The sequence below is a fragment of the Leuresthes tenuis genome, unplaced genomic scaffold (assembly GCF_036924035.1).
Source record: "Leuresthes tenuis unplaced genomic scaffold, fLeuTen1.0.hap1 SCAF_14, whole genome shotgun sequence".
NCBI classification, from domain to species: Eukaryota; Metazoa; Chordata; class Actinopteri; order Atheriniformes; family Atherinopsidae; genus Leuresthes; species Leuresthes tenuis.
In genome coordinates this window covers 5,170,793-5,185,533 of record NW_027325368.1, presented here as the reverse complement: position 1 = coordinate 5,185,533, position 14,741 = coordinate 5,170,793, and the positions used below count along the sequence as shown (strand labels likewise).

The window sequence follows — 14,741 nt, the reverse complement described above, 5'->3', positions numbered from 1 at the left end:
CAGGGGAAAGTTACCATCTTGGTATTTCCCTCGAGACCTGTGATGACACTCTTGTTTGCTGGACAAATAGAGCGTTTGCTGGGCCTGTCACCCATAAGCACACATCTACCGCCCGAGAGAGTCCGAGTGTATGCGTGTGTTTGCTCTCAGTGTTTGTCCATTGGATCATTGAGTATATTGATTTGCTATGGCTTCTGCATTTCTTGCTGACGATGATGACAGCTCTTGCCATAAAGATAACCATCACTGCTGGCATCACATTTCAGGCGATAACACGAGAGTCGATACTGGAGCCGAACTGCCCCGATCGATGACCGTAACCAGCTGGGCTGAGATCGGATTTTGGCAGAGGGTCTTAGCTCAATGATCCCTGCCTGTCAGTAAATGGTTGAGGTGCTGGAATACCAACAACTAGACTGATGTAAACAAACAGGTCCAGTTTACAGGAGAAAACAAAGAAGTGTGAAGTGTAATGATGTGGAGCTCTCACAAGTAGAGCACCTGTTAAAATTACCAGAGTAGAAACATTTTCAAGCCCTGAGCAATCAATAACCACTCGATCACAAACACTTCCTCTGGTGGAAGGGATCCACTGGGAGAATTTAGAGATAAAAACATGACTGCTGAACATGATCGTGTACTTTCGCTCTGAAATGTGCAGAAGAAATGAGAAAATTCAGCTTTGAAAGCACTAATATAAGTAAATACTACATCTACCAAAGCTCAGGTTTCACTACCAGCAGATGAGGTCTATGCTGGGTGTGTTGATGTCCTCCTTCCTCAGGTGAACAAACACAGAAGAGCAACAAAACAAATCAAAACTTCACAGAACCGCCACAACAAATCAAGCCCAGAAACGAGCTGATTTCAAAGGTGGCCATATGGTGTTGAGGCTGCTGGCTGCTCCTGACTTTAAATGAGGTAGTTAATGAATTGGTGGACTGAGGAGCCGGGCTGAACCGCCTCTGTAACAGCAGAAGGGATTTGCCATGCACTGACAAATCACACCGCAGCTCATTGCATATTCAGGTTGATAACTGGGCTCTGGGAAGGTCTCGATCCCAGCAGCGGAGTGGAAGTGAGCTGCTCTCGACTCCCTGCGTTTCTATGGGAATGGATGAAGGAGTGGAAGCAGTTGGGCTTGTGATTTATGCAACGGCAAACATTTTAGATTGATTTGAGATTAGCTGTCAGGGGATGGAGACATGGCGAGGAAAGTAAATACAGGATTATTTGATCCCGTATGTCAGTAAAATGTCAAAATGAGCCAAGGATTTCCTCCCATAGAAGTTCTTATAATAGGGTTTTAACTAATATTTGATTGACAGCTTGTTATTGTGTATTAATCTAAGGCAGCTCTAAGTGCAGCCACTCTAAATAGGAGTGTTATTTTCCTCTTTTTGTGTCGTGGACACTATTTCTTATAAATAACCCGACACTTGTGCGTCCTCAGGCCATGCCTCCAGCTGCGCATGTGAAGCAAAGATCAATGAGACTCGCAGTGATTGAATTTTATTCATCAAACGGGCTCTCTGTGAAGCCTTTACATGTCTGCAACATGTGCTCACACAGCCCCTCTTCACAAACAAGCATGTCCAAATATCCTTTAGATTAAAACGAATGCATGCATAGAGCGGCTGCTCAAACTACACACTTGGCTACACTTTTAGGTGCGTGCACAGAGGCCAGCGTAAACACATGGGCAGACGCAGGCTTACACACACAGACACGTGTACACAAAACACACCTTCAGGCTTAGCCTCTGCTTTCAATTACCAGACGGACCGAGGGGAAATCAAAACTTTGACACACCAGGTTGGAAAAGGAGAGCGAGGAAGCCAGGCAGTGCCAGAGGCGCACACTTGCACGCAAACGTGCACGTCCATTCATGGACACCCACACACCGATTCAGCCTCAGCTTTCAAGCAGGCGACAAGCCAAGGTGTACGGAGAATGTAAAAACATGACACTGAGTGGAAGAAAAAGTTCTGTTGCTTGGTTTACAGCCTTTTTTTCCCCCTTCCACCTGCCTGGAAGCAGGAAAGCATGCGGGGGAGGGGATGTAAACCACTGCATGTTTACTGTTTTCATTTCATGAAATAATTATTCACTGCTCCTGTTAGTATTGGAAGGTGGTCCTGCTCTGGGCTGTTTTATATTTCCATCACAGAAAGAATCTCATTGAAATGGTACCGTGGTGTCAGATGGGTCAGTTTGTGCAGAAAAGCACACATGAAAGTAATAATCACAAACTCTTTCATTTCAATAAGGTGGCACACAAGCTAAAGCCTGTACACCCAGGCAGATATGATTGGCTGAAAGGGCGTTTCTTGCTGTGAGGATTTAAATAAGAATTGTGTGATGCATTAAATGAATAAGGAAGCAGTAGTTAAAGGAAGGAGGAAGGCGGGTGAATAACCAATATTGACCTCATGCAGGGTGTTCCACCCTTCAGTTTTTTTACTACATTCGACACCAAACAACAGCTGTGATATCTATCCATCTATGACTGTCTTCATCATTTTAAAGGAAATTAACAGCAAAATGTTTAATAATCTGTGACCAACTGTTGCAGTTTGAGAGGATCTGAAGAATCTGATCAGAGGTGTGGTTAAGGCCTTGGTATCTGGACCACTGAGGACACCAGAAGTCCAATATTTGGTCTCTTACATCATCTCTGATGTTGAACGTTTTGTGGAATATTTTAAAGTAGAACAACAAAGCAGTCCAACTTGTAATATACTGAATTCAGGTGTTTCATGGAGCAGCAGTGACAGATCCTCATTAAATACTTCCAGTTCCATTGCTGCATCTCAGGACCTCCCTTAATTTCTCTGTGTGTTCTATGTTTTATGAGCCAATACATCAATTATCATTTTTATTACAATTATCATTAGGTTCTTTGAAAGCTTTTTCATCACTGTTGTTCCTCAAACTTAGAATTAGCTAAATGTGTCCACATGTCCAAACCATAAGTCCAATGAATAAAATTTAATTTGAATCAACAGGGTCACATAATAAAGGAGTCATTATAGTAGTTAATGTGTCATTTTCATCATGCAAATCTAATTCAATTAGCTAAGTCAATATTTGGCTAATGTATTCACAATTGGTTTGAATAAACACACAAATAAACTCCTCCTTATCTCACACAAATGCCTTAACACCACAGTGATCCATCCATCTTTACTCTGCTGTCTTACCTCGCTTCTCTTGGCCACTCGTCTGGCCACAATGAGCTGGATCATCCCACGCCTGTTGCCTTCTGTTGACATAGACTTGCGGAGCGTCTCCATGGCATCTTGGTTGGTTTTGCCAAACAGCGATTCCCCATTGACGGCAATCAACTGGTCATTTACTCGCAGCCGCCCGTCCTTTTGGGAAACAAGGAATGACACATCAAAAGTGCAGCTTTCGCTCTTCTGAACAACTAAATGGTGTGGTTAGTAAAACGAAGCCATACCTCCAACTTAATAACACCTTAATCTAATTAGACCAACAGTCTCACTCACTAAGTGAATCCAGTTATTAGGCATGATCTAATCTAGCAGAGAGGAGAGCTTTTAACTCCGATATAATGTGCTGTCAACACAAGCCTGTTTGTATGAAAAACAATCAAGTTGAAGGACTATTGAAACTGACTTCAGCACAACAGACAACAACAGAAAATTGGGTACTTTGCGCTCTGATTGCATCTTAAGCTCATCTTCAAAATGTACTCGCTGTGACAAAGAAAGGTTGTTTAAACCACTGAAGGCCCACAAAACAAGGCTTTTGACACTTTCATTTATAAAAATATATTTGAGGTTTAAATCATTTAAATATATAGTTGTTGATACTTCTGAGGGATTAGTTCAAAACTGGACTTTTAAAATACATGTAAACAGGATTGTCTGACAGTTTTGATGAAGTGGTGTGAAAGACGTAATTTAGACGGTAATTTGGGGTGTCAAATCCCTTCTGCTCGACTCGACTCAAACTGGCCTCGTTCCTCTCCAGTAAACAGAAGAAGAAGAAGAAACAACACAGATAACCACAATCGTGTGCATCTTTATGTTAAAACTGTAAAGTATCAGTAGATATCAATCCTGCTGAATTCTAAAGAAAGAATTCCTCCAATAAAATCATCTTTCATGTAACTTAAAGGCAGCATCTGTGCAGTGACTGCAGATAAAACCACATGTAAGATCATCTCCAACAGAAACTATTAGAAGCAGAAGCATCACGTCTTGAATGTTTTCTGACACGGTCTATTCTGGTCAAAAGTTTGATTCCTCTCCCACGCATGTATACTGGGACAAGGAAAGTAGTCCAATTAAACAGCCAAGTCGAGCTGTAACTGTCATAAGTGTGCATGTAAAGCAATGGTATGATGCAGATCAACTGCATCCAACCATCATGACTGAGATGATGCAACAGAATAACAACAACAGACAAAAATACCTTCTTCTACAATTAATGACTTCTAACTAACACTCAAACCATCTATAATCAAGAGAAAGTATTCCGCACCTTGCAGGCTGCTCCTCCATTAATGATGGATTTGACGAAGATGCCCAAATCTGCGTGGTTTTCCTTGGAGCGATTGCCTTTGACACTGACACCCAAACCTGCTGATCCCGAGTCGCTGAGGGGGATCTCAAAGGTCAGGAACTCTCTGGTTCCATCGGGGGTCAGGACCAATTCGTCTTCCTCCGTCTTCTGAAAGAGGGAGAACAAGAAAAGAGAATTAAAGACGTCTAAATCTTTCACATGCACTTAAATATGCCCCACCTTAACAACCTGGAGTAACCTAAAAAGTACCACAACAACATTTCCAGATGCATTTCCATTCAGTTAAAAGAACAGCATTAATTCATTTTTTCCAGCTCAAAGTAATAACCAAAGCTGCCGTGCTTTTCCCACGCTCCTCTGGGTCAGACAAAGCACAGTTAAAAAGAACATTCATCTGACTACTTGAGGTTAATGAAAAGTACTTGCATATAAAGTGCAGCCGGGCAGATAGCATGGGGAGGTAAATCAGAGGGCAAGCTCATTAACTACAACAAATATATTTGTGTTCAACTGACTAGCAACCCTAAGCGTTAAATCAGGTACTTAGTTTATGTTGGTTTAGACTTTCCCTCCAGACTCTTGCTCATCAATACTGAACCGCACGCAGAAGCTAGCGCTTTAAAATCATAAAGAGAGCACTTCTAACTTACAACGAGAGCTCATCAGAATCAGGATTTTATGTTTTAGACTGACTCTGATATCTAACTCGATGATATTTTGGTCATATTTGGTCATTTGAATCAACGATGGCACAAAAGTATAATTCAAAGAATAGAAAACATGCCGACCAAATGGACAACTATTAACAAACAAAACCCCAAATATGACCAAATACTATTAGTGTTTGGGTTAAAAGTGCCACAGAGGTGGTTAACATAGTGTTTTTATAATAAACAGAGTTCCTACTAAACCCAACTAACATTTGGCTTTTGTCTTCAGTAAGTCTGCAGTTATGGGGGTTATTTATCAGCTGCACCTGTGACCGGCAGGGACATGAACATTTGTGCTCGAGCCCTCGGAGCTGCAACAGTGAGCTTCACTCCAAAATAGGTTTTAAAACTGATTCCCAAAGTGACAGGAGTGTGAAGGACAGTCGAATGCTGTTTCTTTCTGCTGTGGTACTCTGCCGGTTTTCCCTGGGAGCAATGATTGTAACGCACTATAAATGGTAGCAGTGCTGTGAGGTTCACGGTGCTGCTTATGCTAATAGAAGATGACTCAATAGGCTTGTTTTAGCAGCTGTGCCCAGTGTTTTAAAAACCTGTATACATTTAAAAACATACATATGTGCCGATTTTGCTCAGAAAAATAATTAAATTAACCAGTCATAGTTTTAATGTTAGGTCAAACATATTCAATGTGATAAAAATGTCTCGACTCATAGATTAAAGAAGAAATGCATACAAACATACACCTGAATCATGACGCCAAGTTTGTCATATAGGAAGTAAACGTTCCAGTAACCCTGCACAAACAGTGCAACCTAATTGACATGTTGAGAGCTTTCTCTTTCTCTTCCCTACAACAGGTGCTTCTCTCACTCTTTCCCTATATTCACTCTTACTCTATTCCAGCGCAACAATAAAAAGCCATTCTCTCCTGCTTGTTATTTGACAGCTGTCCTCTGAATAGATGGGTGCATGCACGCTCCCGCCTGGCAATTATTGTGCACGCCTAATGAATTCAATCATCAGGCTCGGTGTCAGCATGTCATTAGCTCCCTTTGTTTGCAGGGAGAGAGATGGAATTACTCTGGGTGGAACGGAGGAGGGAGAAAGAAGGATGGAGCGAGAGGCAAAAGGAAGGATAGGGAGGGAACAGAAAGTAGCATGGAGGAAGATAAAGGACAAATGAGCATGAAAAGCACTGAGGTGTCTGAGTGGTTCAGAGACAAAATGCTACCTGAAATAAATTTCTAATGAAATAAAAAACAACGCATGAGCCAATTTGTCATCAGGAAACAACATATGGGAAATGCTGAGGAACAGTAACGACAGCAGGAATTCAATTATTCTGCAAGTCAAGTCCAATTAATTCTACCAAATTGAATTTAAGGCTAATTAAAAAGTTACTATGGAAGACTTAATCCTCTTTGACTGCAAATGGCCAGAACGAGGAAAGAGGAAAATAAATTGCTATAATAAATATAGTAGGGACCCATTAGAGATTATATCAGGGATCAAGTAGATCCACTGCTATTCACAGTTAAATGTATATCTTGTATACAACAATTTAATCGATACAATATAAAAATCATTATTACTGTAAAGAAGCCATTTTTTGGGATCGTGTTCAAACTTATTAATTAACAATGCAGTCAGATTCAGTCACTGTATCAGATTAACTCTGCTAACTAACAGTGTTTTAGTTCGCTACCATCAGTAGATGCAATTTCTGGAAAATACAGTGGTTGGTAAAAGGAGCCTCGTCGTGGAGAGTTTTTCCGATTGAACCGAGCAAACCTAACGTTACCACCATGGTACCCAGACTGTCAGATAAGGACTGTCAAACCCAATCATTTGGAAATATCGTTAGCTTACATTTTCCACAAGTCAAACCACAAAGGGTAAACCATTTTAAAAAGAATTATGATTAGTATCTCATCTTTTATTCAACACATATTTGAAAACAATGAAAGCAAATGAAAGTTTACTATAATCTTGTTATTTCCGACCACAGTTTTGCCCCATAAATTGAACACGAATTTGAGAAATACGAAGAGTGACACTAGCTAACTGCATTACAAGCTAATTAGCAAGCTAATTTAAACTACCGAGCTAGCAATTAGCTCGGTAGTTTAAAAGCACGGTTTAGTCGTAGATACTGAACAGTTGTAAATCTATTCTAAGTACTTATACAACTTAATTATAAAATAACTCAAAACACAGCAGTTTCATCGACAGTTTTAAACTTATTATCTTAAAAACTAATAATGTTTGTTTGCTAGCTAATACTGCGTCTTTGCTGCTACTATTAGCCAAATGCTAGTATCGTCTAATCGGATTGACGGTATAGAAAATGGATGGATAGTATCGTCTAATGCAGGGGTCGGTAACTTTTAACACTCAAAGAGCCATTTGGACCCGGCTTCCACTGAAAAGAAAACTAAATCTAAAATGAAGATTTTGATTTTTTTACCTTTACGCTTTGTATAAACAACTATAGTGTGTTGTTCACGAAATCCAGAAAGTGCATTTACCTTTCTGTATTTCGATTAATCTGATTAAATGAATCTGCCCAGGCATCATTAAATGTTTTATTTTGTTCAGATATTTTTCTTTTCTTATATTTCCCCATACTTGGCCTACCTGAGGTGTAAAATCTCAATAACAGCACAGTGTTTTCGCGGGCATATAGCGGCTTTCGGCGAGTGTGACGCATATTTTGAGTGACGAAAAATAATGAAAATAATAAAATATTTTATTTTAATATTTCACGATCACAATAATATTCCCATTTAGATTTACATTTTTTTTAAAAAACGAACTAACACAAATAAAATACACTTCAATTGGATACTTTTTCATTTATTTTCCCAAGCCATGCGTAGCCGCAGTATAAAGTGATGCATGGGTTGCCGATTCCTGGTCTAGTTTCTGGGGAAACTGGAACAAAACCCATACAAAACCCATACTGTACAATCATGAAATCATTTGTTCAGTGTGTAGATTGATACAAACAGTCTATTTTAATTTAGGCCATCATGTTTTCTTCACTCTAACGAAGAGTGAAAACAAAAGCAAATCTTATAGTGATGCATGTTTTCCACCTTCACTCTTTCATCTTCCCAACATGGACTTTGTAGCTTGTTAAAAATGGAAGAAAGTTGAGTCCAGAAACAGTGTTGGTAAATAAAATACTGCCTAAAAACGAGAAACTCTTGAGCAACTGTTGTGCACAATGCCAAGAAGTAATAAGTGCCAATATCTATCTTTAAATATAACTTATTCCAGACACTTTTAGATATTTCAAAGAAATTTAAGGGGAAAACAACAAAATAAGACTTGGTACAATTAAATCGGATGGAGGCATTGGGCAGACAGCACAAGGATGAACAAGGTGAAGGGAAAGAGAAGAGTGATGTGGTGAAGAGACAAGGGACGGAGACAAACAGAGCGAGGGTGAGAAGGCGAGGAGTCGAAAAGAAAAGGGTGAACAAAATGAGAAAGAACAAGCTTGACAATGACAGAGCGAGCAAGCAAGTGTGAATGAAACGAAAGGGATGAATCCATGTGGAACACAAAAAGAGACAGACACTGCCACCTCTCTGACAGTACGTCCATCTCCGACTCTCTCCTTCTTTTACTTTCATAGCCTTACTTATATTTCACCTGTTTCTTTTTATAGACTTTACCTAGTTCCACAACTTTTTTTTTTTTTTAAGAAACTATCTCCATCTGCTCATTTCCTCTTTTTCTGTGTAATGTACCCTCTCTGAATCAAACTTTCTTTGACTAGCTTTAAAACCTCTCCGTCTCCTTCCTTCATTCTTGCCACTAAACCTGATGTTTATGCCATAAAAAACGATAAATACGAGTATGCCAGACTGTTCTAATAAGATAAACTCAGTTTTGTACAGCTTTGATAGTTGTCTCGTTAACTGTTGGCTTCCACAAGCCAAAGTTACAATGTTCTCCACGTTAAATTCTCTAATAACAGAAACAAATGCGTATTGAAACAATCAAATTATGATTTCTGAACTTTGAAATGTAGCGTAAGTGATGAGAGGACTGATCTCAGGTTCAACAATAAGTTGTAAGTCAACACAATGAAACCAGACATCCAGTTTATTCCTTTGACAGCGTTGCTGTTTAAGTCCTTTCAATGTAACCCGGCACACAGCAGTGGTTCCGAGGAGTAAAACACAACAAAATCAGACACAACACCACAAGAAACAACAACACATAACAGTGTTTTCAACACACAAAAGGCTAAATATAATGGTGGAGTCGTCTTTTAAAATATTGAGTTTTCAGTGTTGCTGTCTCATTTCACAAAATGCTTGGAAAAGTTAGTTTTTTTCTTTTTTGTGGGTGTGTGTGTGTGTGTCTTATCTTGTGCATTGCACTTCAGGGCAAATAACTGAACTGAGCAGCTTGGTGTACCCCCACAGTTTCTTTTTATGTCGTCTTTTTTTCCACCCACCTACTTTCTGAAGCTTTTTGTCCCTCATTTTCTTGCCTTCTCCCTTTCTCTCATTTCCTTCTGCACCTGAACCTCTACTGATTTACACATCTAATGCTCATCTCAAAACTTCAAAGCCTCTATTCTTCTTTGTATTAGACAGACCGAGACAATCTTTAGCATTTCAAGAAACCGAGCTCGCCATTGTTCTCCGCTTCTTCCTCCGCCTTCATCTCAACAGTCACAAACATCTCCCCACTGCAGTGCCTGCAATGATTAACACTTTGGCTGAAAACTCAACTTTGGCTGTACGAACCTGTCGACTTGATGCCATCTGGAAAAGTCGCGTGAGGGGAATTTTAAAGAAAGGAAAAAAGCCAAACGAACAAGAGGTGATGGCTGCAAAGAGAGAGAGGAAGAAGAGAAGACGGATGGAGGTGAAAAGGAGGCAGTGAAGGGTGTAATTGGCCGAGAGAAGTCGAGCGTGGAGACCATTGTTGGCTGCCTACTGTAGCATCTATCTCTGCGTATTCATGCTGACTCTCTCCTTATTCCTCCCTTACCTTCAATCACTACATTTACCAGAGCCATTGTGGCTGTTTGCCTCCGTCTCACCCTTTGCAGTTAACATCATATGTATGTTGGCACATCTGCCCACATGTGCTCTGTCGTGCTTTTTTCACATTGTGGAAAATCTTGATGGTCTCCCCTCTCATCTTCATGCATCAGTCACTTTTTCTCCACTTAACTTCTGCTGTCCACACCCTCTTGTTCCTCCTTTCTGCTCCCCCTCACCTTCCTACCCCTCTCACACTGGCTCCGATGCATCATGCTGTAGCTTCATGCTGATAGACCATGAATATCAAATACGAGTGTGATCGACTGAGCCGAGACCGGCACAGCGTGGAGGAAGAGTGAGGAGGGCAGATGTGTTTGTAAGTGTGTGAGTAAACAAGTGAAAGAGAAGGAGAAACGGAGAAAGAAAGTTTGCATCTGTGTAGGTGACAGAAGTGCAAAAACCCATGCAGAACCACATACCGTCACCCTTAAATGATGTGCCTCCACACACCAATGACATCATTTAGAGGAAGAACTAATGCACTCACACACAAACAGTTGCACTTGCTGTCCAAAACTAATCAGCTGCCCTCTTTCTTTCTCTCTCTCTCTCTCTCAGCCACTAAAAACCATTTATAACCTGATGCGGCCATGTGCAATTACACCAGCAGCTGCTGCCAGTATGTTTGTGTAATTGTGATGTGTTGCATGTGCACTTTGAGCATCTGAGGCGCTGTGTTTGTGCGTTTTTTTTTGTTTAAAGGTATAAAAGCCTCTGTACAGTCTATGCGGCTCTATATTGGGAGTGAGAGTGAGTGTGGGGCGTGCTGAATGCGCCGTCTGTATATGTGGGTCAGGTGACAGCTTGAAACATCACTTTAATTAAGCCAGGAAGCCAGTTTAAAGGTAAAACTGTCCTCTATGGCTGACTTGGATGTGTCATCACCAGGCCTCTAACACAGCACAGGGGCAGCGTCGAGCCCTCTGCCACAGAGCTGCAACCATTAATCACAGCAGCTTTTCCACACAGCTAATAAGAATGATAAGAATAAGAATAATACAAAGTTTGTATGACTTATCATTCCTCATTGCATTTTTGCAAAGAACACTTAGCTGCTTTGCTCCTAAAGCTGTGACATGGGCAGTATTGGATCTTTTATTCAGGTATACTATCAGATCGCATTATTCTCCTTTACTCTATTACAAAGAGTTAGCCCAAAGGAACCTAAATGACTCTCAGACCATAACAAGCTAAATCTTCTTATGTTAGCGATGTGACATTGAACTATTTGACCAAAAAGTGTGTGTAGAAGACATGAGGGCCTCCAGATTACTCTATCCTTTCAGTCAAATATGGTGACGGGGGCATCTTTTTGTGAGGATATTTTCCTGCTTCAGGGACTGATAGACTTCTAAGGAAGGGAGAGATGGATCCTGGGTCTCGTGCTGGGTACTCTGGAGAAGATTATCTTGCATATAATTCACGAAAGCCCTTTTTACACCGGTCAAAGAACCTGCCAACATCTGGCTTTTGAGTGCAATGTGAAAATGGTGAACCAGCATTCACTCCCGCACCAAATGACTCTGGAGTAGTTAGAAGGTTTTTATCAGCTCCAGCTCGGCATCAATTGGAACACAGCACCTGGGTGCACATGCTAATTTGCACTGAGGACGCTCCAATCGAGGCAACAAAAACGGACACAGCTCACATTTTATTTTACAGAAACACGTCTACAGACCGTAAAGTCTCCAATGGAGGCTATAAAAACTGAAAGCAAAAACTCAGGCTTCTTGTAATAGGTAGAGGTAGCCACTAAGTAAGCTGTAGCCATCCGAGCACTGAGGAATAACCCACGGCAACAAGCAGTGGGAAAGGCTTTAATTGGCTTGTTCTAGTGGGTGAATGGACCATAAAAGAAGCCGTCTTAAATATGCTACTCTAGCTCTGTGTAAAAACAGGAAGACGATGATTTGAGGCAACAGTGGCTTCTTAAAGAGAAAAGGATGCTGTCGTTGGACAGCACCTTACTGACGCCTCCACCGTGGTTTAACTCAAACCTTTTTATGAGAAAGAACCGGAGAAACTTCCATTAGGAAGAGTTTTCAAAGCTTGGAAGATCAGTGTCAACTCACTTCTTTCTCCCGCTTTGTCATAAAAATTCATCTAATTTAAGGTTTGTTTAAAACAAAGTGGGGAAAACTCAGGGTCCAAAGACTTTATGAATGTGTGTACGGTAATAAAGAATCATGCTTTTGTCTCATTTAAAAGCTAATGTCTGGTGAAAGCTCTACATCAACAGACAGAACCAGCCCTAATGTTTAGTGGTTTTGGCATGTAGACGGTTTATTGTGTTCACCTGAAACAACAGTATGAAGGGTCTGCTGCTGAATCATTTTGTCATGCAACATCTAAAGCGACTTGTGGTGATTCTTCATTATTATCGTCTTTTTCCTGTTAGACTGAAACAAAGACACCTGCTTCATCATTCGATGCAGCCACTGCTACATCAGTGGGGCAACTCCACAGTAGCTCTGATGTGTCATGCCCTGACATCCAGGTTTTCACACACTGCCCTTGTTGTGCTATGCTGAGCTGCAAATGCAATCACGCTGCATTGTTTCAGCAGTTTTGCTGCGTCATTTGTTAGAGCTGTGGTAAAGAAACTGTTCTGACATGTTGTGTTGGAAACATCCTACACAAGTCCACCCCACCCGTGGATCTGTCACAAGCAGATCTTTTGAAATGCATAATATTCATGCTGTGTATTGCTATGCCAACTGCTCCAGTATATCATGCCATCAAGAAATCCTTCATCATCGCACTACAGTGTGTTAACAGATTAACAGCTTTGTGAATGGAGAGGAGAGGAAACATTCACATGTGATAGATAACATCTTGGCACAGTGTTGCTGCTGAACTACTGCTGCTCCTGCTGATGGCTTTTCAACATAGCATTGCAGTAATTTTCCATAAGCCTGTGTGACTAATGGCGTAAACAATGGAGCTGAATGTTCATGTTATGGCTCCATTATGGAGCTATGTAGAGACGGATGCCTTTGATCAGCTCTATTGTAGAAGCCAGGTGCAGGGGAGGGGAGTTTAGCCCTGAAAGTGTGTCTTAAGTGTGTGTGTCAGACAAAGAGTGGAAGTGGAATGGAGAGAAATTAAGAGGTGAGGAGAGGTAAGGAGAGATACAATGAAAACTGAGGAGAATACAGGGTAAAAGCCATGACAAAGAGACCCAACAAAGTGTTTTGTTTTTACAGACCATTGGCGAAGCAATGGATTGCTGAAATGACTCCCAGTCTATTTGTGCAGCCACCCAAAGTATCTCATTTGCCTGTGATGCCTTTCTTTCCTACACTGCATAATGGCCCAAGCTGGTGATGTCATGCAGCAGTTACCTCAATCAGCCAGTGGGGTTTCCCGGCTGTCACCGGCTGCCGTGGATGCTAAAGGGAGCAGTCAAAGTCAACAGGTTAGACACAAGGGCCCCTCTGACAGTCATCATCCTGATAGTGCGTCGTGAATGACAACCGAGCCAGAAAATGGAAAGTGAGGTGACTGGTGTTTAACATGAAGGGTCGGGGAGGAAATGCCATGACTGAAGGGTGGACACACACACATTCTACTTAGTTATGGTTATTTTTCTATTTCTAACCGATCGAGTAAAAGCTTAAACAAGTAGCTTCAATAAGGTAAAGTGCCGCCAGCCCTGCATGCTTGAGTGTCTGATGAGCGCCTCAGGTGGACTGCTGGAAAAACATGGGTGATTTTTGGGTCATCGGAGCATTTTCATGGAGCGAGTACTTTTTCCATGTCAGTTGCTGCATTTCGTCTGCTGCGTAACGCTCGGCTCAGCTCTACCCCGCAGGAGGCGTCACGCTGTGCCAACCTCAGAAACCCCAGCTGGAGCGCTGGCACACCTGCCGCTCTTAAAGCCGTTACATGCTAAATTCTGGGAGCTTTTTTCACATTAATAATTACACTGCACAAAGAGTCGCTAAGTAGATGGAATAAAACCATTACAGTAACAAAATCAAGACAACTTGAGCTCCACTAATGCACATAAAGCCTGCTGCCAGCTTACCAGAAACTGAGAATTTATTGATTTATTATCAACAACATGTTGTGCTTTTTAATTCTTCTCTGCTATTCTCACAAATTTAACAACTCTGAGAGACAAGAACCCTGCATGAACACTCACTTTCTGAAATCCCTCATATTTATATTAAAGGGAAAACTCGATTCAAGTGAATAATAAGAAAATAATCATCAGTTGCTGCTTGTAATCCAACCATCTGTACTGGAAACGCATCATCCTTGAAAAAGGATGTCCATTAAAAGCTGGGCTGTTCTGTTAGATGCACACCCTGCATCTAAAACCTCACACCATCATGGTGCCACTGCTGCTGCTGGCGGTGAGATGTTTAAAATGAGATGCCTGACAACAGATAACATCTGAAAGGCACTGAATCCATTATGGTGGTTGATGTTCCGGGAA

At 41.2% G+C, this 14,741-nt stretch overlaps 1 protein-coding gene across 6 annotated transcripts in view; it reads right to left on the bottom strand.

Annotated features, from left to right (window-relative positions):
• The window catches only part of pard3ab (par-3 family cell polarity regulator alpha, b), a 447,253-nt gene that overhangs the window by 313,627 nt on the left and 118,885 nt on the right, over positions 1 to 14,741 (bottom strand). For 5 of the 6 annotated variants that reach the window (XR_011907558.1, XR_011907559.1, XM_072363699.1 and 2 more), the window contains exons 13-15: positions 13,642 to 13,689; positions 4,513 to 4,701; positions 3,204 to 3,374 (exon numbers count right to left, since the gene is read on the bottom strand). Coding sequence is in view for 4 of the 6 variants with exons in the window: in XM_072363699.1 (XP_072219800.1) it covers positions 3,204 to 3,374; positions 4,513 to 4,701; positions 13,642 to 13,689 (408 nt within the window). In the remaining 2 variants the exon portion in view is untranslated. The remainder of the gene's footprint in view (positions 1 to 3,203; positions 3,375 to 4,512; positions 4,702 to 13,641; positions 13,690 to 14,741) is intronic. The other variant, XM_072363701.1, reaches the window with a different exon arrangement.